The following is a 26,745-nucleotide window of genomic DNA, read 5'->3' as shown; positions in this document are numbered from 1 at the left end:
GGCCCCCATGTGCGAGGCCTGCGGCGAGTTCGGGCTTAACAGGGAGGACTGCCCCTACGGTGATCCCCAGTACGAGGAGGCCTGGAACCAGGGCCTGGTTGGGGATGCTGCCGAATGGTTCTGGGCAGTCGACCATAACCAGGTGTCCTCAACACCCAGGAGTGAGGAGCCCGAATGCCCACCGCCCAAGCCTGCACCAACAGAGGAAGAGTGCCTGCTGATCCCACCACCATCACCAGAGGAGATCAGCTGGGAGGCCATCCTCCGCTCTGTAGAGGCGTCCTGCTGGTGCCCCATCTGCGGAGAGCGGGGGCATACCCCACTCAACTGCCCCCTCCTACCAGAGGGGTGCTTGCTGCGCCAGTTGAGGGAGAGTGCCTGCTGGTCCCGCCTCCATCGCCGCCACCAGCAGAGGGAGCATGCCTGCTGGTTCCGCCTCCATCGCCGCCACCAGCAGAGGGAGCATGCCTGCTGGTTCCGCCACCATCACCACAGCCAGCAGAGGGAGCATGCCTGCTGGTTCCGCCTCCATCGCCGCCACCAGCAGAGGGAGCATACCTGCTGGTTTCACCGCTGCAGCCAGAAGGGGAGGAGCCCCTGCCGCCTTCGCTGCCAGAAGGGGAGGAGCCCCTGCCGCCTTCGCTGCCAGAAGGGGAGGAGCCCCTGCCGCCTTCGCTGCCAGAAGGGGAGGAGCCCCCGCCGCCTTCGCAGCCAGAAGGGGAGGAGCCCCTGCCGCCTTCGCAGCCAGAAGGGGAGAACCCCCGCCGCCTTCGCAGCCAGAAGGGGAGGAGCCCCCGCCGCCTTCGCAGCCAGAAGGGGAGGAGCCCCCGCCGCCTTCGCAGCCAGAAGGGGAGGAGCCCCCGCCGCCTTCGCAGCCAGAAGGGGAGGAGCCCCCGCCGCCTTTGCAGCCAGAAGGGGAAGAGCCCCCGCCGCCTTCGCAGCCAGAAGGGGAGCTGCCTCTGCCTCCACCATCACCACCTGAAGCAGAGCAGCAGGAGCTGCCTCTGCCTCCACCATCACCACCTGAGGGAGAGGAGCAGGACCTGCCTCTGCCTCCACCATCACCACCAGAGGGAGAGGAGCAGGAGCTGCCTCTGCCTCCACCACCACCACCTGAGGGAGAGGAGCAGGAGCTGCCTCTGCCTCCACCACCACCACCTGAGGGAGAGGAGCAGGAGCTGCCTCTTCTCCACCACCACTACCCGAGGGAGAGGAGCAGGAGCTGCCTCTCCCTTCACGACAGGACGGACCGGAACAGAAGGCTGGCGGTGCGCAGCTGTCCTTGCACAGGCTGCGAAAAAGGGCAAGGGGGAAAACGGCCGGGTCACCGCGGCTGAGAAGAGGGCCAAATCTAGCCCCACCGCTGGTCTTGACTCCCCTCCTGCAATCGCCTCCCGAGGGTCCGCTGCTGCTGCCGTCGCCTCCCGAGGGTCCGCTGCTGCTGCCGTCGCCTCCCGAGGGTCCGCTCCTGCTGCCGTCGCCTCCCGAGGGTCCGCTGCTTTTTTTTTTGTTTTGTTTTTGCTTAATAAAAACGGCAAACGCCACCTTTACCTGCAGTACTCCCTGGTGTCAGTATTTTGTTCCTGCTTCTGCCGTGACGTCACCGCTCAGTCACCCTGTCACACGCCTTTATCCAAGGCGACTTACAGAGACTAGGGTGTGTGAACTATGCATCAGCTGCAGAGTCACTTACAACTACATCTCACCTGAAAGACAGAACACAAGGAGGTTAAGTGACTTGCTCAGGGTCTCACAATGAGTCAGTGGCTGAACCGGGGACCTCCACACAGCCACCTGAGTCAAGGTGCCCATGACGCGCACCCTGACAGAGGACCCCACTCAATGAATTCACAAGAGTGTAATATCATCTTCTCCTTACAATCACCCACTTTTGTTGTGTCGTACATATATAGAGAGAGTATATATACTGTATGTAGGGTGTCTATTATTAATGTGTTAGAGATGTAATTTCCAGGTTGAGCTACCAGAACCGATTTGCTTTGTATTTACATCACATTTTATTCAAATAGAATAATGTGTCTCTTGTGAATACATCACCAGTGGGGAAAAAAATAAGTATAAAGTAAGTTGTTAAGCAAAGGAATCAATGACTATCCTTTAAATTGAAGCATAACACTGGCTTCAATAGCAATGTATTGTTCAATTTCTTTGCTGCATATTTAAATCAGTGTTTATTAGCAAAGGTCTGTAAATACCGGTAGCTAGGTCTCTTTTGTTTGATATTTGCATACTAATTAGAGTTAGCCTATATGCCAACAGTCCCTATATGTTCGGGACAGTCCCGATTTCCTAGTAAATGTCCCGCGTCCCGATGCATAGGAAGAAAGTCCCAATATTTACCCATAGGAAAAAAAATAATTTATTCTGCACAGTAGAGTTAGTGAAAACCACACGCTGTGCTCTTCGTGCAGCTGACAAATCTGCAGATCACTAACTTATAAGAACGCTTCATTATGTCTATTTTTACTGAGATGATGGTTGTGTCGTTGAGTTGGGGGGATACGTCTATTATATGATAATGAGTGTTTTTTGTATATGACCGCTCCCGTGTGTGTGGTGTGTAAGACCCCCCCCCCTCCCCCCCCCCCCCCCCGGGACAAGAGTCCCGCTGAACGGTTTACAAACGCTGGCAAGTATGAATTAGCCCTTATATGAACAAAGTGCTCTATTTAGCTGAATAAACCAGTTGACCCATGTTGGGGAAGCAACCCCATGGTACTGTCTCTATTACATATAATGTACAGTTTTAGGCTTTTTGTCTGTGTAGATGAACCTCAAGAGCTGACTTTGATTGGTCTAGGAGTCTGCAGCAGAGCAAGGCCATGATGGTTGTATAACCTACTGCATGCAGAATAGCTTTTTGCTCTGCACTGCAAGGCTATCAGAATGTTGCACTTAACATTGATTTATTTAAAGATACATATGGAAAATCTGTATTTTCTAGGTTGTAATTGTCTTAACAGACTGAATTAGAACCTATTCATTTATATATGAAGTATGCGATACATAAAGTAAGACCATGGTGTATACTGTAAAGTACCCATAAAGTGCACATTTTGTTTTGTAACTCACACAAAGGTTTGTTATTTTCTGTCATAAATCTTATCAAAAACTTGAAATATAAAACAGTAATGTATATTTTTATGCAACTGATTGTTTTTCAGGTAAATGAAATATGTCTTTCACATCTTTTGTTTTGACTTAATGATTTTGTTTTATTTATTTGAAATGACAAATGCACCTAAACACACTGATGATGACACCCTGTAAATCATTTTTACATATATTGTATTTCTTTTACGCTACTGTATTAACCTTATTTATTTTTTTTTTTTTACTGATGTCAACCTTTTTTTTATTTGACAGTTCAGCTCATTTGTTCTTCGTCTAACCAAATTCCTTTCTCGCTTCTTGCAGAATTCTCAGTAATAACAAAATCTCACTCCTGAAGAATGGCTCATTCTTTGGTCTGCGTTCCCTGGAGAGACTGTGAGTAGCTGACCGTGTTCTTTTTCGTTGTAGCTTGTGATTTCTTTAGTGCGCACAAAGACAGACAGGTATTAGTAATAATGATAATAATAATACTATAAGACCTATACAGTCTAAAGTCATGGTTTAGTTCATGAAATAATAAGTGAGATAAAATAGATGCAGTCTGCTTCATCAGTGCTGCTAAAATAGCAGATGCACTCTACATCTTCTGGGCAGGACTGGATAGCAATCAATTATGTATAGAGAGAGGCTTCTTGTACTCTATACAATAAATAGCACTTTGTATGTTTCATATACAGTACAATTGAATCTGAAGGGTTTTGTAAATGAGGCGTTTAGACTAATTTTATCCATAGAAGAAATATTGAATGCATGCCATGTGGCTTTTTTTTTTTTTTTTTTAATGATAGCCAATTTAAAATGGGAAAGAAACGTGGTCCTCAGTATGTTCACTTAAAATGGCTTCATTTGCAAAACCTCAAAGTGAATCACCTTTATATATCATTGACAGCTTAAAGTGGACTTTCGACAGGGGCAACTGAGTTGCTTAGGTCATTAGACCTTAAAATGCTGTATTTATCAAACTGGAAAACTGGGCTTTCCTCTTCAGAAGAAAAAGCAAAATCCTGCTTTTGTTACTGGAGTTGTGCAGCATTGTGCTTTCTGATTTTGTGACAAGTGCAACCCTCTCATTAGTGGTTTTGTCTGTTAAAAACCTGTGATTGCTGCACATTAATCAGCCTAACAGTTTGCTTTTAATTGTTCTTAACCTTTGGTGGGAACAGAAAGTACATAAGACATGGGGCCAGTGGGAGAAATGGTTTGAAGCCAACAGAGTTTTTTTCCCAGGCTGAGTCAGTTGAGCAAAGTGAATTTCAACGCATAATAGCTGATTCAAACTTACAGTTGACTTTAATTATGTCTGACTTAGAATTAGTTTTGTCTGCAGTCTGAGACTTTATGCCCACTTAAAGAAAGGGCATCAAACTAATGGCATATTTTAGCATGAAAAGCTAAAGAAATGGAAGGGAACTGATACTGAATACTGTACATATGAATGCAGGATTTTGGACTGAAAAATGTAATATATAGGTTATATTATATACTGTATATATAGATTTGAAGACCTAAATTAAGCTAATATTTTATAATAATAATAATAAACCAACCTAAATATTTTTTGGTATGCTTTTCTGTCTAAGTCTGGATAAATGAAGTAGACTGACTGTGTTAGCATCATTGACCATGGCAAATCAGCGCAAGATCACAATGTCATGTATTATGCCAGCTGAAACTGTTGGCAGACATCTTAATCCAGCTATCAAACTGTACTCAGGTTAATAACAGCAGCAACTGTGTCAAGCAGCTGTCTCTGTCCCAGGAAGCCTGGCATATTAATGTCTGCAGGTCGTCTGTTAAACACTTTTAAATACCAGTGTGCCTGGTGTGTCCACTTACAGTATATTAGGATATTTGTCAAAACCATGAGTGATCTTGAGGTAAAACCTTAATGAATGCAGCACAGGATAGGCCTGAGAGGTTAAGATGTTGCAGACAGCTACAGTGGGAACCAATTAAATCCACATAATTATCAGCTTTTGAAAACTAGCCAGACAAAATGAAAGAATGAAAATGAGTTACAAGTTATCAAAAGCTTGCTGCTGATACTGTATGACAGGACAACTGAAAAGTAGTACTGAAAATTGGCAGAGGTCGTGTATACTTTTGAACATTTTTCTGGCTCAGGGTATGTATTCTTTGTTACAAAGCTCACCTTTCAACTCTTTTGTATTTGGTAAAGCAGTTTTTCAAATAGGGAGTTTATACTTTTCAAGGTCATGCATCACTTATTCTCACTTACTTATTCCTATTTTGTTATATTTGTATCAGAGCAAAATAGAAAGTATTCAGTCAGAATGAATTATTGATATACAGTACAGCAGTGCCCATGTGTATTGACACACACTTTTTAATTTCAGTATTTTTCCTAAAAGAAATGTTTTTGGTGTGTTAACAAAGATAATCATGATAATCTGATACTGTTTATCAGATTTACAGTGATATGACAAACACTAGCTTTCAAGTTCCTCTTCTGCTGTAAATAGAAATAGCACAGTTTCTTTAAAGATTACTATTGAGGTCTTGAAAGCAAGTGTTTATAAAGCACAATAGTTTATATATCACAATAGGCTTTTTTCTTCTGAGCGGCATGTAATAATAAACACTGATTTTATTTAAATGTTTGGGTGCAAAATCAAAGCTCTTGGTCCACAGCCCAGAGTTTTGAATCCAATGGAGTATTTCTGGATCAAGTTTAAGGAGGGTCATAAAAGACAGACATCAGGGCTCCTGAGTGGTGCATCTGGTAAAGGCGCTCCGCGTGGAGTGCAGGATGTGCTCTATAGCCTGGACATCACCGGTTGGAGTCCAGGCTATTCCACAGCCGACCGTGGACGGGAGCTCCCAGGGGGTGGTGCACAATTGGCCAAGCGTCACCCGGGGTGGGGGGAGGTGGGGTTTAGGTCGGCCAGGGTGTCCTCGGCTCACCGCACACCAGCGACCCCTGTAGATTGGCCAGGTGCCTGCGGGCTTGCCTGTAAGCTGCTCGAGAGCTGCGTTGTCCTCCGACGCTGTAGCTCTTGGGTGGCTGCATGGTGAGTCCGCAGTGTGAAAAAAAGCAGTCGGCTGACGGCACACGCTTCGGAGGATCAATACCAAAGTATACAATCTTTTTTCAAACTGGTTTGCAGGCTTCCTTTTTAATAACTTTTCCAGACATATTTTGAAAATCAATTATCTGATTTATAATCCTTGATGGTGGTCTCAAAAGTAATAAATAAATACAAAGACATGTACTGGAATGTTATCATAAATTGTCCTTAGCTTTGCCTCATGGAAACCATGCATTGGTATTCTTCAAATTTGTTGTGCACACACATCCTTTTAGAGATACGGATAGAACTGTTTCATCAATCTGACCACTTATTGTGCTCTGTGGTTTGACAATTATATAAAGCAGTGGGCCAAATGTTCAGCTTGGGAGAATTGCAGTCTTTAAGAAATTATATAGATTCATACATTCTTGGCAGTTGTGTTTAAGGTGCAGTCGATAAGATTGAAACCGCAGTCAAATTGGATGTGGAATGGAATGAAGACACTTCATGACAGAACATGTGGTGGTTTAGCAGTATGGTGAGGAAAGCTTTCCAAATGACCAGTTTGATTTCTTCAGTAACATGAACAAGCATGGATTCAGTTGAATGGTGTGACTGAATTCCACAATGACAAGGGGTATACAAGTCCCTCGGCGTTCAAATACTTTGCGAGTCGTGCCACCACAGTTGCTTTTTTGTTTTTTCAAGCAGGACTGGGCTGTGATAATCGTTGAGGTTGAGCACATTCAAGTAGGGGAGAAACAATCCCCTTGGCAATTTATTTGAGAAGACACTTTTTTTTTGCCAAGAAGAATAACAACAATATAGAAAATTAGGACCAGAAAGATTCCTCAAATAGCTGAGGAGTTCAGAACCTCTATGTATTGTTTAGAAAATAAATACATTGACAAATATTAGTACAAAGCTAACATTACAATAAACAATACACCAATTTCAGTTACAAAATGGTATTACTTGTAAATACTGAGGCAGGACAAAAATAGAAGCAACTGCCATAACACTGTAAGTTATGTGCTGTGCCACATTAGCAGGCAATACTGGACTCAAATGTGGTCTGCTAGGTGTTTAAGTTGCTCTGAAAGGATATGTGGCTGTTGTGCATAGCATGGTGTAATCACTTTTTTGAAATAAGAAACACACTTTTCACAAAAGCGTATAGTGTATATATAGCAGGTGTTGTCATTCCTTTTCCAACCTCTGTATATCAATAAATTAAAGATGAACTACTGTAGATCTTAATGCATCTGTAATGTTTGTCATTAATCTCTGCTAATGCAGATCTCAAGCTAACACTAAGGAGTTATTATAGATCGTGGGAGACAGGATTCTGTCAGGATTTAGTATATTTCACAGTTCATACTATTTTAATAACCACTACTTGCATTTGAAATACAGTATCTGCATTTCATTAAATGCTGATACCGTTGTGCTGTGAGGTGAAAGGGTGATGCTTTTTGAATATGCCATTAGAAATGCATTGGAGAAAGGTGGTGGAAGCATCAGGTGCTGTATAGAAAATGGTTGTTTTAGGATTCATCTTAGAAGAAGCACACTGAACCACAGGTTGATGAGACAGCTATATATGAAGACAAGACCAGATGAAAAATTCAGTTCCCTGTGGGCTGTGTGGCAAGGCACATCGTTGCAAAGCCTCCCTGTACCATGAGAAATCACTGAGGCGGGACAACATTTTTAGTCTCTGATCTCCATTCAAAGCACACCTGCTACAGGCATCAGCAGGGTCAGCGCTATCGAGGTTAGCTCTGCACAGATCTTTTTCACCAATTGTTTTGATGGACAAGAATTGGTTAAAGTGATTCCAGGTCTTTCTACTAGGAGAAAGGCCAATGAGCCCTTTTATTAAATCTGACTGTATTGTGTTTTTTTTAACCTAGCTTCAAGGCCATAAATGCTGTGCAGCAGAGTACCTTTGTTTTTAGGCTAGCTCACAGAGCAGAATGCATGCTTTATAATCATATGTATTACATTATTGTAATACAGTACAGTATGTATTCCAAAACCATCGATATACTGGAGAGGTTTAGTCAGTAGCTATTACTTTATTAGTAATGTTGCCTCAATACTTGTTAGGACCAAAGTTCAACCAGGTACAGATTCCACAAGGTTCAGTTCTGGTGTGAATAACAGCCCACTGTTCAATCAGTGCATGTACCAGCCAGAGTGGCTGGCAGATGTGGATACTGACAAAGACAACGTACTGTACTGTTAATTCCAGTTCAATCAGGCCATTAAATGTACGAGTAGTCTGCATCATGCTCCTTGATCTGGTCCAGTCAAACTGTTCCATTGTGAGCTACTGTGAATCTGACACATCAAGTAAACGTATTACTGACGTCACCTGTAGGAATAAGTGTCATAAGTAGTCTAGTAATAAAAGCCTATCCAAGCCAAACTACCATCAGCACCTTGGTCAGTTGACATAACAGAATCTTGGCTTTGTGCTTATTGTGGCTTTATATACTCTCGCCCTATCATTTGCATTAAGCAAAGTGAAGGCTGAATCATCTGACCACTGTGACCACTGTGTTTTTTCCAGTCATCTGTGGCCTATGCACCATGATTCCCCGTTTCATGGTGTCACCAGAGATATGTCTAATACATGACTATGAAAATGTAACAACTTTTGATTGATCATTTATGTGCCCCATTTAAGATTATAGATATTTCTTGATAGCTACAAAAGTACAAAATGAATGCTTATTGGTGTGTTACATGCACAGGTATTATATTGTTGCTCAGACATGATAGATTTTTTGTTTTTATGCCAAAATTCCTGAAGCGAAATAATTTTCATTTGTGAATTTTTATGTGTGTCACTCATTTTATTGTACACTTTCTGGTGTATTTATTTCCTTTGTTGGAACCAATAGACATGCATTTATTACTTTATCAATGGAATAAACAAATATATATTTATTTATATATTTATCTGTTGAAATGTAACATTTACAACACACAAACATACAGAGCACCTAAAATATTATTTAGATCAAAAAAGTAAATACCTGGCAGATAAAATTGTATTGGTGATTCAATGAATTACTAAAATCTTAATGGATCAGATTCTGCTCATTATCATGCATCTTCTAGAGTGCATGCTTGGAAAACACAATGCGTTGAGCATATACTGTAGAAGGAAACCCTGTCGAGTGTTGTTGTATAGAATATGCAGAGGTAGCATTCTATAGAGGCACCCCAGTGCAGCTTGAACACTTATGTTGTAAAATGGCCTTTCCCCTCATTAGTTTGTTAGATGTACTTGGTACATGAATGTGAATTCATTCCTTTTTATTCAGAGTACAATAGTGGTTGTGCTTTTTCCCCACTCAGCATCTCCTCAATGGGTGAATAGTTTAGCTGTCCTCCACCGAATGAACTGCCACAAGCGTCCCAGCCCTTCAGAGCAGTATTTGTTTGCCCATTACTGTATGCCTCCTCCTCCCATAATTACAGTATTACCTGTAGTTTTGGAAAAGAGACAACATATTAATACCCTGCTGCTTCTACTATTGCATTTTATATTTAATTAGTCTTTTATGGCACTTTGAGGTGAAGGGTTCTATGTAATTTGATGAGAGCCTCACCTTTTTTGAACCAGGAAAATCTAATTACAGTGGTTGTTTAATTTCTGTAAAATATATGTATAATTAGAATACATCCAAGGCTAAAGAACATGTCAACTATTGTACAGTACACACACACACGCATACACACACATTATACAGACGTGCTCAAATTTGTTGGTACCCCTCCACAAAAAACGAACAATGCACAATTTTCTCTGAAATAACTTGAAACTGACAAAAGTAATTGGCATCCACCATTGTTTATTCCATATTTAATAGAAATCAGACTTTGCTTTTGATTTTTTATTCAACATAATATTGTAAATAATAAAACAAATGAAAATGGCATGGACGAAAATGATGGGACCGCTAACCTAATATTTTGTTGCACAACCTTTAGAGGCAATCATTGCAATCAAACGTTTTCTGTAGCTCTCAATGAGACTTCTGCACCTGTTAACAGGTATGTTTGGCCCACTCTTCCTGAGCAAACTGCTCCAGCTGTCTCAGGTTTGATGGGTGCCTTCTCCTGACTGCAAGTTTCAGCTCTTTCCATAGATGTTCGATAGGATTCAGATCAGGACTCGTAGAAGGCCACTTCAGAATAGTCCAATGTTTTGTTCTTATCCATTCTTGGGTGCTTTTAGCTGTGTGTTTTGGGTCATTATCCTGTTGGAGGACCCATGACCTGCGACTGAGACAGAGCTTTCTGACACTGGGCAGTACGTTTCGCTCCAGAATGCCTTGATAGTCTTGAGATTTCATTGTGCCCTGCACAGATTCAAGGCACCCTGTGCCAGGCGCAGAAAAGCAGCCCCAAAACATAACCGAGCCTCCTCCATGTTTCACTGTAGGTATGGTGTTCTTTTCTTTGAAAGCTTCATTTTTTCGTCTGTGAACATAGAGCTGATGTAACTTGCCAAAAAGCTCCAGTTTGACTCATCTGTCCAAAGGACATTCTCCCAGAAGGATTGTGGCTTGTCAATATGCATTTTAGCAAATTCCAGTCTGGCTTTTTTATGTTTTTCTTTCAAAAGTGGAGTCCTCCTGGGTCTTCTTCCATGGAGCCCACTTTCGCTCAGAAAGCGACGGATGGTGCGATCAGAAACTGACGTACCTTCACCTTGGAGTTCAGCTTGTTTCTATTTGGCAGTTATCCTTGGTTCTTTTTCTACCATTCGCACTATCCTTCTGTTCAATCTGGGGTCGATTTTCCTCTTGCGGCCGCGCCCAGGGAGGTTGGCTACAGTTCCATGGACCTTAAACTTCTTAATAATATTTGCAGCTGTTGTCACAGGAACATCAAGCTGCTTGGAGATGGTCTTGTAGCCTTTACCTTTACCATGCTTGTCTATTATTTTCTTTCTGATCTCCTCAGACAACTCTCTCCTTTGCTTTCTCTGGTCCATGTTCAGTGTGGTGCACACAATGATACCAAACAGCACAGTGACTACTTTTCTCCATTTAAATAGGCTGAATGACTGATTTACAAGATTGGAGACATGTGTGATACTAATTAAAGAAACTAATTAGTTTGAAATCTCACTATAATCCAATTATTTATTATATTTTCTAAGGGGTACCAACAAATGTGTCCAGGCCATTTTAGAATATCTTTGTAGAATAAGCAATAATTCATCTCTTTTCACAGCTTCTTTGCTTTATTCTGTGACATACCAAAGGCATGCAAGTATACATGATAAAATAGCTTTTAATTTCATCACTTTTCAGGAGGAATGGAGCATTATTTCAATGAGCTGTAAGGATACCAACAAATTTGAGCACGTCTGTATATATATATATATATATATATATATATATATATATATATATATATATATATAATCAGACTTGTAGGACTCAAGTCTGGGACTCGGACTCGAGTCACATTTTTCGTGACTAGGACTCGGAGTCATGGCCACAAAAGACTCAGACTTCACTCAGACTCGACCTTGTGTGATTCAGACTCGAACACTTGGGCTCCATGCCTCGGAGATATTAACGACGAGTCATTTTTTTATTTTCTATTACACAAATAATATTACAGTTACTAGGAAACCTGTGCACAATAAAAACCCACCCAACAAAATATTGTCCAGTCACTGGTTAACCCTTTTGTCACTGTAGCCAATCAAGGTAAGAATAAGAAATTGGAATCAAAGCTGCCGATAGGCCCCACCATGGAGTGATGTCCTCGGTTCCGCCTCCCAAGGTCATAAATAGTCACTGCACAGAGACTTCACTCAATTGCATTGAACCCAAGGTTGGCAAGGTTGGCAGTCATCTTCTCTTTTAGGGAACCGGGGTTACATCCGTAATCTATCGTTCCCTTTCACTTCAAAGATGACCGCCAAAACAATACTTTAGGGAAAGTATACCAAAGCCGTCACAAGGGAGAATGATTAGACAGCATATGAGGGACATCTCTCTAGTATTAAAGTATTACCGAAGGTGAAATATTATGGCAAGTATAAGTTCATACAAATAAAGGTATAAAGCTATGCTAAGATAATGAGTTCACAAGTGTGAAATGTAAATATGTCAACAATATCTATGCCCAAGCGCTGACATGAGCCATTGGCAGCTCAAATACTCAAGCTGAAGGCTTTCTGGTTGAATTCCACTGGAAGGCAGGGACTTGGAATTTTTCTTTTTTTAAGCATTCGTCTGCCTGAGTTTATCCAGCTGTAGTCCAAGCCCTTAGAGATGAAACTTCTTTTATACAACCCGAGCGGATGATTGATATGCCTTGCTGATGGTCTGTGTGACCTCAGAAATACAGTCGTTATATTCTGTTTTTTTTGCAGCCTAACAATGTGCACAGTGTGTGTGTGGCATGAGGCCTTGAGTGTGCATTTACAACAGAAAACAAACACTTGAATAGCAGAGAAGCTTTACCATTCAACTGTGAAGACACCAACATTTCTGGACTGTAATGTGTAAAACATAATGAGTTATTTTCCTCCTTTTTAAGTAAGGAAAGTCAATATCTAAAATAGAATGTGCGGTGTAGATGCAGCCACTAGCTGATGTGACATGGAATGGCACCTTATAATCCAGTCCTGTGTCTTACTAAAAGGTGTAAGTGTTTTAATAAAAACAGTGCTTACACCTACAGAAAGGAAAACATGGGTCTGCTCTTCTTGTCAGGTTTGATTTCATGGGGATTACAGATGCTGTTTTTTTTTTTTTTGCTTTGTTTTGCCATTCCTTGTAGGGTAGGATTCCTGCTTGTATAGGCCTGTGTGGCTTTTTGATTTAATAAGTGAAATATATATTAATTGCCTAACATTTGAGTATAGCGCTAAAAAGAGGCTGGACCGCACTTCACTCATGCCTGGCACAGTTGGTTTGATTGGTACAAAACAGGCTCTAAACCAAATAAGCCAAATGACTCAATTGCCCTCTTGCCCAAGAAGCAAATGTCTCCTGGTATCGGAGATAATGTTAATGAAGCATTAATGGAAGCCTTTTTGGCACTCTTCTTATCCATCTTGTACCGCTTAGTCTGTGTACACAGTGGGATTGAATATTCATGATTTAATCTTCCTCTTGCCAAAATAGAATCCCCCCTGCAATATACCAAAAACACAATGCAACATACTGCAGATTGTTGTCTAAAGAAACAGTGTTTGCACTGTGTAAGGCAGCACTGCCAGACAGGTCTAGAGGTCCAGTAAAGGGGGAAAACATTTAGAGAAAAGGATGAGATAATTGAATGAATTAGTGCAAATGAGTCTTGATTGCAGTTTTAATATTAGAGTCAGGGAGGCTTCAGTGTGTTGGAGGAAATAGTTTTTTGTATGTGTATTGGATAAATTAAACCAGGCTTATTTCAATCCTTTGGAATTTTTTTTTCTCTTTTTCTTGCATTAGTACACTTGCATATCAAAGCCTTGACCTAATTACATTTTGGTAGAATTCAAGTTGGATAATTAAAACATCTACCAACTGTAATATTGGATTGGGCCCATTGTTTGCACTGATCATAGCCTTGAAATTGGTGCAGAGAACTAGGCAAAGGATTGTGATGGCCAACATTCAAGTTCAGCCCAGGCATGCTCAATTGGATTGAGATCCAGGGATAGTGGTGGCCATGGAAGATGCCTGAAGTGTCTGTCATGCTCCTAAACCATTCTGGCATGTTGAATGGGTGCATTATTGCCTTGAAAGAAGCCATTGTATGGTCCCAACGCTGCTTCAGCAAAATATGGCAGCTTGATAGTGATGCAAGGATTCCACGTCACATCACATGATCAACCTAATTTGCATATATAATTCTAATATCAGGATGATGCAGTCAGGAAGTGGCCGGTCCTAATAAAGTGGCCAGGCTGTGTAATTTTGACATACCTGTAGAATAATATTTATATAAAGTTCTATTCCCTGTAAATTATTGAAACCATATTAATATTTTAGGACTCTGAGGGTGCTTACTTGCCTTGCATTAATATTGTAGTATACAATAAATCATGACACTGTAAGTAACCTGTCCTTCTCACTTTTTCAGAGATTTGAAGAATAATTTAATTAGTACCATTGAGCCTGGGGCTTTTCGTGGACTTTCAGAACTAAAGAGGCTGTAAGTATAAGAGCAACATACAGTAACAGTACTGGACAGCCCAGTACTACATCAGGGATTCTTATACATACACTGATCCTGATTGAAATCAATTTTGTAACACAGTGACCAAACTTTTAATACAATTTCTTTCTTTTGCCTATTATTGTTTTTAACATTTGGCCCTAAACTAAACTGAGTTATAATTGACAGAATAGGTTCTACAGATACTTGCACTAGTACATGTAAAGTGTATAAACACATGGACAAAAGTAAAAATATAATTAAACATAAGAACACCACATATCCACTAAAAACTAATACCTACTCCAAAAATAGCAGTGTTCGTTATGGAATAGCCTGTGAAAAATGTGATGAAATAAAATATGTTGGAGAGACTGGAACAACTTTATATAAAAGAATTCAGAACCACCTTTCATTAATTAGAAATAAAAAAAATGAATGAACCAATAGTACAGCACTTCACCAGTCAAGGACATGACATAAATGATGTAAAGGGTGTAGCATTAGAACAGCTAAAATTAGACAATGCGACATATAGAAGAATAAAAGAAAGTAAATGGATAAATAGACTGAACACGATTATGCCAGCGGGACATTTAAATAAATAAATAAATAAACAAAATTCATTCAAAAGTTGTGCATGCTGATGCGCTGGGGAGGCCAAATCAAGGCTGATCCTCAGAGCCAGCCTTGCATGGTAATATAAATATGTTTATATAAAATAATGTTAATTAGAATGAATACAGATTAAAAGATAGAGGTAAAAATGATGTCACAATATATAGAACACCATTACATCATGTAAGAATAAATCATTGATTTGAATATAAACAATATGAAGTTGTCATGCTGTCAAAAACCTATAAATACCTGAAAGCAGGAAAGTACCATTATTTGCATTTGTTATTTATATTCATGTATTAAATTTTATTATTCTTGTAACAATTTAGCATAAGCGGGCAGTTCTGTTCAAAATGTTTTTCCATTTAGATTGTCATGTTTTTTTGTAATTATAATTTTTGCCCCAGAAAACCACATGTGCTGCTTTTCTGTTACCCATTGTTAATTTTAATAAAGGGGATTAAGGAATAGATATCTTAACCCAAGGCACTTATTGTATATGTTGGAATACAAACATCTTGGCCAGATGTGACTTCAAAGTGAGCAAACCAAGATAATGTAAAAATGAAATTGTTCTGACACATAAAAAACACTCGAAAGGTAGTAAAAAGAAAAACATAAAAAAGCAAAAGGGATTTTTTTTTTTTTTCACACATTAGAAAGGTCCTGGTAGTGACCTTTATTATAACTATATTTTTAAAGTAGCATCCGTTTACGATTTGCAGTGCATGTGTCTGGGAATTGGAGCTGCTTGTGGTAATTTGAGAGGTCCACTTACTCGTGATTATACAAACACTTGAGTTTACACTTCTACAGCTGCATTGGAGCACACATTTCAATTAAAGCAGGATAGGGAAGCACAGCTTTGTCTGTAATTTAAGAAAGTAAATAAAAAAAAATAAGTAGCATGCTCAGGGAAAGTGAGCATGGGGAGATCCAAGCTGTTATTCAGGTCACCAGTAATAAGCATTTGCTTAATCCCTTTCCATGTGCCACCCACCAGTGGACCCCAAAAGCCTGGGGATTGTACAGGCATGGGGTTTGTCAGCTTTCCTGTCTTCTCAGGTTCTATTTATTTAAGGGCTTGTGGTGTTAACTGGACCGGGTTAGACACTGCATTATGTGTGCCTGTTTCATAGCTCTTAAGTGGTCTAGACCCTCGGTTTGTGGGATCGTGCTGTTAGTGATGTTTTAATGTTATTTGTTATACATCTTATTGTCTAAGTCTACTCAGCGAAGTATTGTTGTTGATTAAAAAAAAATTAATAAATCAAATAGTCAACCTGCACTTCAATCAAGTAACTAAACGTTTATTTTAACAGTGCAAGGATGCAGTTTCTTCCTATTGTATACGGGAGTACAGCTTTGCACTCATTGTTTTGATATGGGAACTTTTATGACAATTACAGGGCATTTGAAATACATGCCAATAAGAGCAATCATTTCTTTGTTGTTTTAGGGACCTGTCCAATAACAGGATTGGCTGTTTATCTCCTGAAATGTTCAGAGACCTCGGCAATCTATTCAAACTGTAAGTACTTTTGCTTTTTTTGAAAAGTCTGCAATTCCTTTAATTTTGCTTCACAATGTGCAGATGCAGCCAATAAAAAATCTTGCCAACTTTTCTGCCAATAATAAGCATTCTTTGTCCCGACTGGAATAACAATTCACCCAGAGCAGTAACGCAGAAAGCAGTGTGTTACATTGCACTGTTTTCATGCCATGACCACGAAGCGGTTACCCAAACAATCCATCTTTCTGTGCATCAGAGATTTAAGGTCTATTACATTCCTATCTATTATAATACTGTTGCGTCTATCCCCTAGAAACATGTGGGTACATGTCCTGGGTGTATCCCAAGTAATGCTACTGCATACAATACATAGAGTGGCGGTGAACTTTTGACTTTTACATTTGAATTAATTTGACACTACTCCCAACCTCCCCCCAAAACAGACACATAGATAACTTGTGGTTCTTCCACTTGCCAGAACATCCTTTCTGTTGCTTATGGAACTGTTTTTTCTGCTACAGTAATATGTATTCTGTATTTTGTTTTGTTTTTTAAGGAATTTATCAGAGAATATTTTTTCAACTCTGTCTCAAGGGCTCTTCATCGAACTGGTATCACTTAAAGTCTTGTAAGTATGGCCCTCTAGTACATGTCTGTTAGGATTCTTAAATCTGTTGTTATTGTTTTGTAAGACAGGCTATCGTTTCCTAATTCCATTATATATTATTTAGCGTATAGTTTATTTTTAGTACCAATGTGTTTTTTATTGCTTAACTGTAAGTGCTCATATGCAATCACTAATAACCATGAACAAGCTTTATGCAATGCAGTGACACTGTACAATAATGTTACTATATTTGATAGTTCTATTTCTGTGCCAGACAAGTTGTGTAAAACCTGTGTTGTTTCGAATGATTTCTTAAACAGGCATTTTAGCACAGAATCACTCTTCTGTGACTGTAACCTAAAATGGTTATTAGACTGGGCCAGAAACAACGCCGTCCAGATAGGAAATGAAACCCTGTGTGTTTACCCGAGCACACTGCATGGACTAGAACTCCACAGTTTGAAGGAACAACAGCTAAAATGTGGTAAGTTAAAATAGGTTCATTAAACTTGTGTAGAATGCAACTTGAATTTTCTGGCCTTAGTTTGTCGTTATGTTGTGGTTTGCTGATAGCTGCCTACATTTATTGTGATTTACTGTTGTCTATGCAGTAAAACCACACTCTACAATCTCTAAAAAACTACTGAGATTATCAGAAAAGTGATTAATGCATTGATTCCAGTCTTACACTACATTTGTAGTTTGTGCTGTGTGCTACAAATGTTTTCACAGGTTCCTTATTCTGAGAACTGTGAGCTTTGTGATTATTTTCTCTGTGGTCTTATTGCAGGTTGTCCGTTTGCCCCTATGTAAAATAATCAGGTTAACAAATGTCAAAAATAAGGCCAATTTAAATCCCCCAGCATTCAGTAATTGGCACTGTCCACAAAGGAATATTCTATGGTTTCGTGGGCTACAATCTGTTATTATCGCTATCATGGTGTAAATTGTTTTGCAATCTGAACCGAGCTCTTTAAATTCCTTCCACAAAGTCCTCGGGGGAGGGGGTGGGGGGGGGAGGCTATAAATAATAAAGTAAACGCTCACACACGCATCATCACGATCAGTTTGTCTTCATTAGTGAGGGCCATGCATATTTAAATATTGACAGTGGAGAGGACTTGCAGCCTACAATCACAGCATGCCAACCTGGCTGAGAGACTTTGTGGAAACACTGGCATTACAAAGTGAGGTTACGGGTGGCTTGCCAGACCCTCACCCTTTTAGAGAACCAGTCCTTTGAATTCTGCTCTAAAGAACTGACAAGCAGTTTTCGTATGCTGAAAGGTCCTTTTGCTTGCTTTTTCTGTTGTTGGGTTGGGGGAGGTTACCATGGAAACTGCGTTGAGAGATCAGGTGAGTGGGAACGCCAATCTCACTGGATGCAGTTGTTTTTAAGATATTTGTGTTTCTCTAGAATTAATATTTTGAATTATCTGGTGCAGTGTTGTACCAGTGTTCAAGGTAAATTGTGCAGCTTGAGACCTGCAGTGTCTTTTTTTATTTCTTCAATAAAACAATGAATGTTGCTGTAACATTCCATAGCTCAAAAAGAATCCCAGAGCACATGCAAAGTATCTGAAGTCAGATATTTGAATAATGCTAACACTTTCCATTGTTTAGAAAGGATTTGTTCGTACAGGACCGTCTGGTACTTTAGCACTACATCAGCAGAGTGGGCTTGTGTCTGTATTTTCCATTCAGCTCTAAATAATATTTTATAAGACCCTGTAGGGAATATGGTCTGCTGCTTGAGAATGTACATTTTACTCGGGGCATTTTCATACAATATTTCATGACCTAAACCTGGATGGAAAACATACATCAGTCAGCACAAGCAAAGTTTTCTTGTATGTTTTGAATTATCCTGCACTGAATTGGCATGGAATTGGATACACACAGCACTGTTTAGAGGATTCAGTAATTCTAGCCTAGTGCCATGCTTGTGGGCTTGACCTTGAAAGGGTTGAAAAACTATCAAATACAGCATTTTTTAAAGTGTATCCACTGTAGGATTACAGTATTTAGGCTTTCTTAAAATATCTTGAAAACGATTATGTTTAATGATCTGCCGTCCGTTTGAATCATTTTCAGTTGTTTGGAGACAGGAATTATCCTTAAAGCTGCTTTTATATAAGTACAACACAAGCAGAAACTGTGATAAATAGAATTATAAATAGTTTGCTTCTTGAATTGTAAAAAACATGAATTATCATCATCATGCTTTTTAATTTTGTTAGTCAGCACTTCTTCAAAGCTACAAGGACTATTAATCACAGCCAAAGTTAGTCTAGTAATTCATATTTTAGACTCAATTCACTATATTCACAGTTTAGCAGCACTGTCCAATATTTTGGTAAGTGGAGCTGTCTTAAAGTTGCATTTGATTGTGTTCTCTGAGCATGTACGCTTCACTCTTGGGGTGAACTCCACACTGCTGTAAATGTAACAAACAACTCCCTCTTATGACAAGTTGATTTAATGCCTGCTTCTGTTTCTAAGCATTTTGTTTTACGCAGTTCTAAAATAGTTAGTCATTTGGACCATGCTAGTCATTGAAAGTCAGAAAGGAATGAAAGTTTTCTTTTTCTCTCTCTAAAGAAAGTTCAAGTGATGAAAACAGTTGGCTTGAAGAACATCTATAAATGATCTTGTGTGCTTTGGATATGACATAATTCACAAGGGATTATGAGAGCTTATTCAAAGATCCTATCCAATGAAATTCTGTTATCCTTACAAAACTAAAATAAATGTATGGTTGGCTGAGTCAGGTTCCATGTTTAAAACAAGAGGTGGAAGGCTTTGATATTGTTAAGACATTTCTTTAAATATTTGGTCACTGGTGATGAATATTTTACTGTTTGGATTTATTTAAACATTAATGGTACCTACAATGCTATCCTGTATTTGGTTACAGTGCATTTAATATTGGACTTACTGGTGTTAGTAGTACTTTTTAGACCCACAGCTTTTAAAACAGTCACTAGTATATTGTCTTTCAACAGTGATCGATCTTAAAGTTAAATTACTTTGTATTCCTGTTGGCATTTCTTTACAGTAATTTACAATCATGTCATTTTAAATGTAACATATTTCTTACTTCACCTTTTAACTGATCTTCTGGTCTAAAATCAACAAACTATTGTGAAAAAGGCTAGTCCCTGACCCACTTTCACTATTAACAGATAGAAGTAGACGACGGTTTATATGGCTGATGCATAATAAAGTAGTTTTTCAAACCAATATAAACTCAGTTATAAAACTTCAAGACATGCATAATAAAGAGCTACTTCAGTTAACCGTGTTGCATTGCTATATCATTCTGTGGATATCCTTTCATCATAAGTCTCAGTATTCCCAATTGTCAAGGTTTGGCAAGAAAGAGAATGTAAAAAACAAACACTGATAAAATAAATGGGCATTCAGTTGGTAGTTCAGGAATATATGCTAGTAATTTAAAACTGTCACACAATTACTCCAGTGTACAAAATCATGGGTGGAAACATAAACATTCTGGGGCTCTTTAAACATTTAGCAAATGTGGCGGTGTAATGAAAGAAGTAGCTGGCTGCACCACAGTGAGACCATTGAACAACACACCCTGTGCTAAGCAGAATGGCACTATATTCTCATTAACCAGGACTTTGGAAGAAAGTCCTGAAATCAATTATTGTTGGTATGACTTCTAATGATGGGAAAGAATAAACAAAGTTCTGAACCAACACCCTTTCCATTTTCTGTGTAAACCATATTGAGGGGTGTAATAATGTCTTAAATCTTTTCATGGCTAAACATGCTAATTTAGAGAGTAAGTAGATTAAAATGACATGGTCTTAGTTAGTTTACCCCTCACATTTCTATTTACATTTCTAAGTGTTTTTTTTTATTGCTATTACTGTGTTTCTTATTTTGTTTTGGGGTTTTTATAAGTCTGTGTAAGGTGCTTTGTTTCAGAGTTCAGAGCTGTTACCTGCCAGACACATATGTAATGTAGGCTAGGGCTGGGACCAAATCAAAACTTTGACAACCCACTAATCGCACTTAACATAACTGTATTTCTTTTTATGAGAAGAAAAAATTAGATACTTCCAAAAAAAAGAAAACGCTATTAAATACAGTTTTGTGAAGTGCGATTAGCGGGTTGTCATAGTTTTGATTTGGTCTGGGCCTAGATCAGACAAAATGCTTCAATGTATATTAGTAAGTGCCATCTAGAACACTGTTGTATATTTCCAGCAAAAACAAATATTAATCCCATATAAAATGTGGTAATGGCCTAAAGGTTTTAACCCCAAAACAATAACGACTACCCTAGTATCTGACCGTGTTTCAAAATAAACCTCTCAATGTATTTTTTATAGTGGGACCCCTGGAGCTGCCATTGTTTCAGATGATACCATCCTACAGACAGGTGGTCTTTCAAGGGGATCGCTTGCCTTTTCAGTGCACTGCCACTTACATCGACAACACCACTAAGGTCCAGTGGTACCATGATGGTAACTTAATTGAAACCGAGGAAGACAAAGGCATCTTTGTAGAAGAAAACATCGTCCATGACTGTTGTTTAGTTTCAAGGTAAATAAAATTAAAAAAAATGAAAACATCATTATTATTGTTTTTTATATTTAAATGTGTAATTTTTTTTATGAATTAACAACTTAAAGTAATATCTAGAACCGATTTGTTTAAAATTGAAAAAGGTAAAGAATAAATATGTCCCTCATTTGCAATTCTGACGGTTTAAAAGCTGAAATGGCACAAAGTAAAATAATAAATTGGCAGAAAGCCATTGCTGTTGAGCAGTGAGTGCCACCTGCTGGGGTATTGATAGTGCTACATTATAACTATTTATGTGTGAAGCATCAAAATGATAATGCATGCTTATGCTGTTGTTTATTGAAAAACAGTTTTATCAATACCTACACCTTCTCCATCATTATTGGTTAGTGATATGTTGTTATAGAGAGATATTCATTTGTAGTTCTCAAAGAAACAGTGTTGCTGGTTTTTTTGTGTTTGTTAGCATTGATCTGGATACCAATGACGTTCATAAAACAAATCAACCTTCTCTTGTCCTGAGAGAAGTTTGAGAAATGTTTCAGTTTTATTCCTGGCAGATTTCTGACCCACAGTGTGTGAATTAAAACAATCCATGCGAAACAACATGCAGTAATGTCATCATACATACAACTCTGGATACAGCAAAGTTAATGCAGAAATGCATTGCTCATTAACATCTTCTGCAGTGTTTGACAAGGATTTTGTTTATGGTGTTTTTGTTATACTGATAACGTGTTACACAATAAAATGACATATGATGTGCTAATACAGTAACACATTTCTTTAATATGTAAAAAAATATTTTATGGGGCACCACCTTTAATTAAACAGCTTTCACATTTGTATTTTTTTATGACATTTTTCTTGGCAGTATGCATTTTCCCCTTGAGAAATTCAAGGAAATATTCTCATTTCCACTGCTAGCTCATATTTACAATATTTCGCCAACAATAACACTGCGCTTTTCAATCAAGCGACATACTCCTTTTTTTTTTATATATAATAAACAATATCAATGTTGTGTAGAAAAAGAGCACTTACTGTGAAATAATTCAGCCGAATAACACTATTAGTTCCAGGGTTATTTATTTTAAAGGGTTGCGTAATTAAACAGATTAACCTTCAGTCTGTATCATTCTGGGGGGGGCTCATAATGTAAAACATGTAATGACTTTATTGAACTGACATTTTTTTTAATGGCTATCTGTATAAATACATAGGTGGCCATATGAATTGAGACCTTCTATTCTCCAGTCCTGTGTCCACTTAAACACAAGCCTGTTTGTGACAGCCTGTGTTTAGGGCAGCAGTGTGGAGTAGTGGTTAGGGCTCTGGACTCTTGACTGGAGGGTCGTGGGTTCAATCCCAGGTTGGGGACACTACTGCTGTACCCTTGAGCAAGGTACTTTACCTAGATTGCTCCAATAAAAAACCCAACTGTATAAATGGGTAATTGTATGTAAAAATAATGTGATAGCTTGTAACAGTTGTAAGTTGCCCTGGATAAGGGCATCTGCTAAGAAATAAATAATAAGAAGAAGAAGGAAACAAGTTAGAAAAGATATAGAACACAGGATCTATTCAATTGATCTAAACAGTAATATATCTAAATACTGGCACTGCTTACATACTAAATTAGGACCAAGCCAGGTAATTTTACATATAAACCTAAGAGACTCACACACACTGTGCTTTGTTATGGTCCCTTTCTTTTAATGATTTAAACAATGGTGGTCTCCTTGTTCATTAGAAGACACTCTTCTACCATAAGAGACCTGGCTCAATATGCGGAACATGTTCTATTAATCACAGTACTTGAAAGCCTCAAGCTTTCCTGTGCTTCAGAGATATCTCTTTTAATCCTCTTGATTTCTAATCAGCCTAATCGAAGAATAAATGGGATATTTCCACTTCTGTCCTCACCTAGCCAATGGATTTGCTACAAGTATTTTTTTTTTTTCACTCTGCTTCCAGAGTTCTGTAGCCATGGCAACCAGATTTAGCATGCTGCCTCTCCAAAATGGCAGTGGTGTTTCAGAGATCGATGGGCTGACGTTGAAGTAGTTATCGGATTTGTCGGTATAAATATGTGGGTCAGTTCTGTTCAACCAGATACACTTGTCATGTAAATGGACTCACAACACAGAAAGAATCAATGAAGTCTGTCTCTGAGGGGGATACTGCATGTAGATTGTATTCTTTTTTGTAGCTCCCAGAGCTGCTGTGGAGGGGTAGCAATGGGATTGTAGTATGCTGGTAAACAGGAGAATAAGAGGTTGGTGTTATTGATCGCTCTGTATAGCTGCATCTCAAGAGGTGTATGCTGTTACAAAACAGAGGTAGATGAAAGGGTGATTTCTTTGATCTGTTCATTAAACAGACACATAGGCTATAACCCACACCAGATTTAGCTGATTCTTAATCAGGCATAGCCATTGCAGTGCAAGAGCCATAATGACTGTTTGTGTTACACTGTTATAAAAAATGTGGGTGATGAATAAGTCAAAGGAAGATGGAATGTGGTGTAGATGTGCCCAGTTTACAGTCTCATAAACTGTTACGTGTAATCAAATCATTAGCCTTTGTTACAAGGATGTAAACACTGATAATGAGTCTGGGAAATAGTTTTGTTTAGACAGTTCCGGGCGAAAAAAATGTTAAGCCCCTTCTGTTTTTTTCATGAACTTTCTAATCAAGCCTTAGAGTATATCTTCATCATGTCTTTGATGAGCGTGGCTAAACTCATCAGAACACTAATCATACATGATGATCTATTAAAGCGAGGCACTTGCACACAAAATGCTTTTTTTATTGCAGTGGCACAGATCTGTTTATTTGAATTTATTGGACTGTATTTGAAGGTATGTTTTATCTCAGTTGAGCGCATCCTCTATCTAATTGCTGGTAATTTAATGTTGAACTCCCTTATGAATTACATACTTAAAAAAATAAAAGCACAAAGTGATGAAGTGGCAAATGGGCATTTCAAATGTGGAAGAAAAAGAGGTACAATTGATTAAAACAAAAATAAAACAACTGGTAGTGTTCTGCCACTGTTTACCTTTACCTCTCATGTCATTTCTTTATCGTTTTTTGACAAATCTTTTTTTCACTGCCCCTTCACTCATGCGTTAGTCATATATATATATATATATATATATATATATATATATATATATATATATATATATATATATATATATATATACATTTTAATGCATTTAAACAAAATTCCAGGAAACAACAGGGAATTTTAAGACAAGTCCGTTTTAGGCCTGTTCTACTTAAAATATTTATATTTGTAATCAAATGCTAAGAAATTCTAATACAGTTTTGGAATCTGTTTCTGATGGAAGCTGAGCTCCAGTCTTCCCACTTGAGTGTTTATATGGTTTAAGCATGGGTCATGCAGCCTAAAAAACATCACAGCGACCAACAGTTGGTTTATGTTTAGAAAGATACTATTTACAGATTGCCTGAGACTTGATATAACAGTTTGTGGTTCCATCTGTCTGCTGGAATGCAGTTAAATAGGGACACTCTGTTATTTCTCGTTATTGGTTTGGCAGTGAACAGTACATAAATATAACTGTTGTAATGTAAGGCTGATGTTACCAGGTTATTAACCCTAAACAGAAAATGAGTAATGGTATTTAAATGTATGTTATGACATGGTATTTTAGATGAGCCAGAATAATAGATGTTTGCTTATATTTCAATATGTGTCTTAAAATATAAAGATCCCTTTGGGGTCATCCAAACTTAGCATCAAATACAGGAAGTGAACACAGCGTGCTCTTTTTCAAGAGCCCCCCCACCCCCCTCCCACCCCCTCCCCTCCAAAAAAAAAGCATACACTTTCACAAAATGCAGATCATTTTGGACAGCCCCTTACATTTGAATATGTTACAGATTTGATGTACTATATCCTGCCAAAGTTATGGATTGGCTCCTACAAACATATATTTAAATAGATGTGAATAGTAGCATAGAGCTGATGTTATTTATTTGTGTAATAATTTGGGTACGAATTTATGCATTACATGAGTTGAAAGCTGTCAAAGTAGTACATTTGGGTTGCATAAAGGAATCTATTATAAATGCAATTTTCAATCAAATTGTGATAAAAAGTATTGAAGCTAGCATTGACCCATTTGGATAATGATCGGTATTACGTGAATAATAAAGAAGTGGGTGAAGCATGTTTTTGTGGTGAGTGTTATTGACCCAGGTGAAGAATGTCAGTGCTTACAAATCATGAATCTCTAGTGTTTTAGAAGTAGAACAAATTGAAAAAATCAATCATGTTTGAAGTCAGTTAGAGCAAGAAAAATTATACAAAAAAATTAACAAATGTGTCTTACCAACAAGGTGAAGTAGAAGTAGATTCTGGTTTTTATTTCAGGAAAGTGTATTTTTCAGGAATTCAATGACGCTGTCGCTGTTTATTTTTCCCCTTCAGGCAACATTGCAAACACTTTGTAATTTCAAAACCCTCAGAGTAACAGATCACTTTTTCAGGGTAAACATATGAAAGGGCTATACATTTAGTGCCACCTACAATAGAAAGTCTCAAGGAAGCTGCACTAGGTTTTCAGGGTGCTATGATTACAAATGTTCTTGCTCTATGTACAAATACAATGATGTATCTTCACATAAAAATGTGATTAACTGAAACATTAAGCACAATTCTATTCTGCATAATAACCAAGGACACATAAAAATGATACAGGTTTCCTTCCCTTAAAACAAAACTGCTGTTATACATAGCATGCAGCTCCAAAGGAGGGAATAATCTGATAAAATAGTCTGGTTCTTGTTATTCAAACTGTGCTTTGAGCAAGCCAATGTGTTCATTGCTGGTGGTTGTCAGTCTTGTACTCTTTTGCACTTTGTACTTCGTATTTAGTTTTCAAACCTTGGTCACTGAATTTTGAGTATGTTTACTCACTTTTATTAATTTAAAACATATACATCTGATTTGCTTTTGCATTTCAGCTTAAAGGTCATTTTATATGTTTTATACCAGTGTAAAATGTAATTTAGAAATAAAGTGCTAGTGTAGCTAAAATCAGATTTTAAGA

The 26,745-nt window shown here is 38.5% G+C and overlaps 1 protein-coding gene across 3 annotated transcripts in view; it reads left to right on the top strand.

Moving 5' to 3' along the window:
- The window catches only part of LOC117415699 (adhesion G protein-coupled receptor A1-like), an 85,234-nt gene that overhangs the window by 7,693 nt on the left and 50,796 nt on the right, over positions 1-26,745 (top strand). For 2 of the 3 annotated variants that reach the window (XM_034026363.3, XM_034026362.3), the window contains exons 2-7: positions 3,439-3,510; positions 14,286-14,357; positions 16,441-16,512; positions 17,051-17,122; positions 17,422-17,585; positions 21,463-21,676. In XM_034026363.3, the coding sequence (XP_033882254.3) occupies positions 3,439-3,510; positions 14,286-14,357; positions 16,441-16,512; positions 17,051-17,122; positions 17,422-17,585; positions 21,463-21,676 (666 nt within the window). Of the gene's footprint in view, positions 1-3,438; positions 3,511-14,285; positions 14,358-16,440; positions 16,513-17,050; positions 17,123-17,421; positions 17,586-18,230; positions 18,458-21,462; positions 21,677-26,745 lie in introns of those variants that run through there. The other variant, XM_034026364.3, reaches the window with a different exon arrangement.

The sequence above is a fragment of the Acipenser ruthenus genome, chromosome 7 (genome assembly GCF_902713425.1).
Source record: "Acipenser ruthenus chromosome 7, fAciRut3.2 maternal haplotype, whole genome shotgun sequence".
NCBI lineage: Eukaryota > Metazoa > Chordata > Actinopteri > Acipenseriformes > Acipenseridae > Acipenser > Acipenser ruthenus.
Note: the sequence above shows the minus strand (reverse complement) of the source record. Positions and strands in the feature narration are given on the sequence as shown.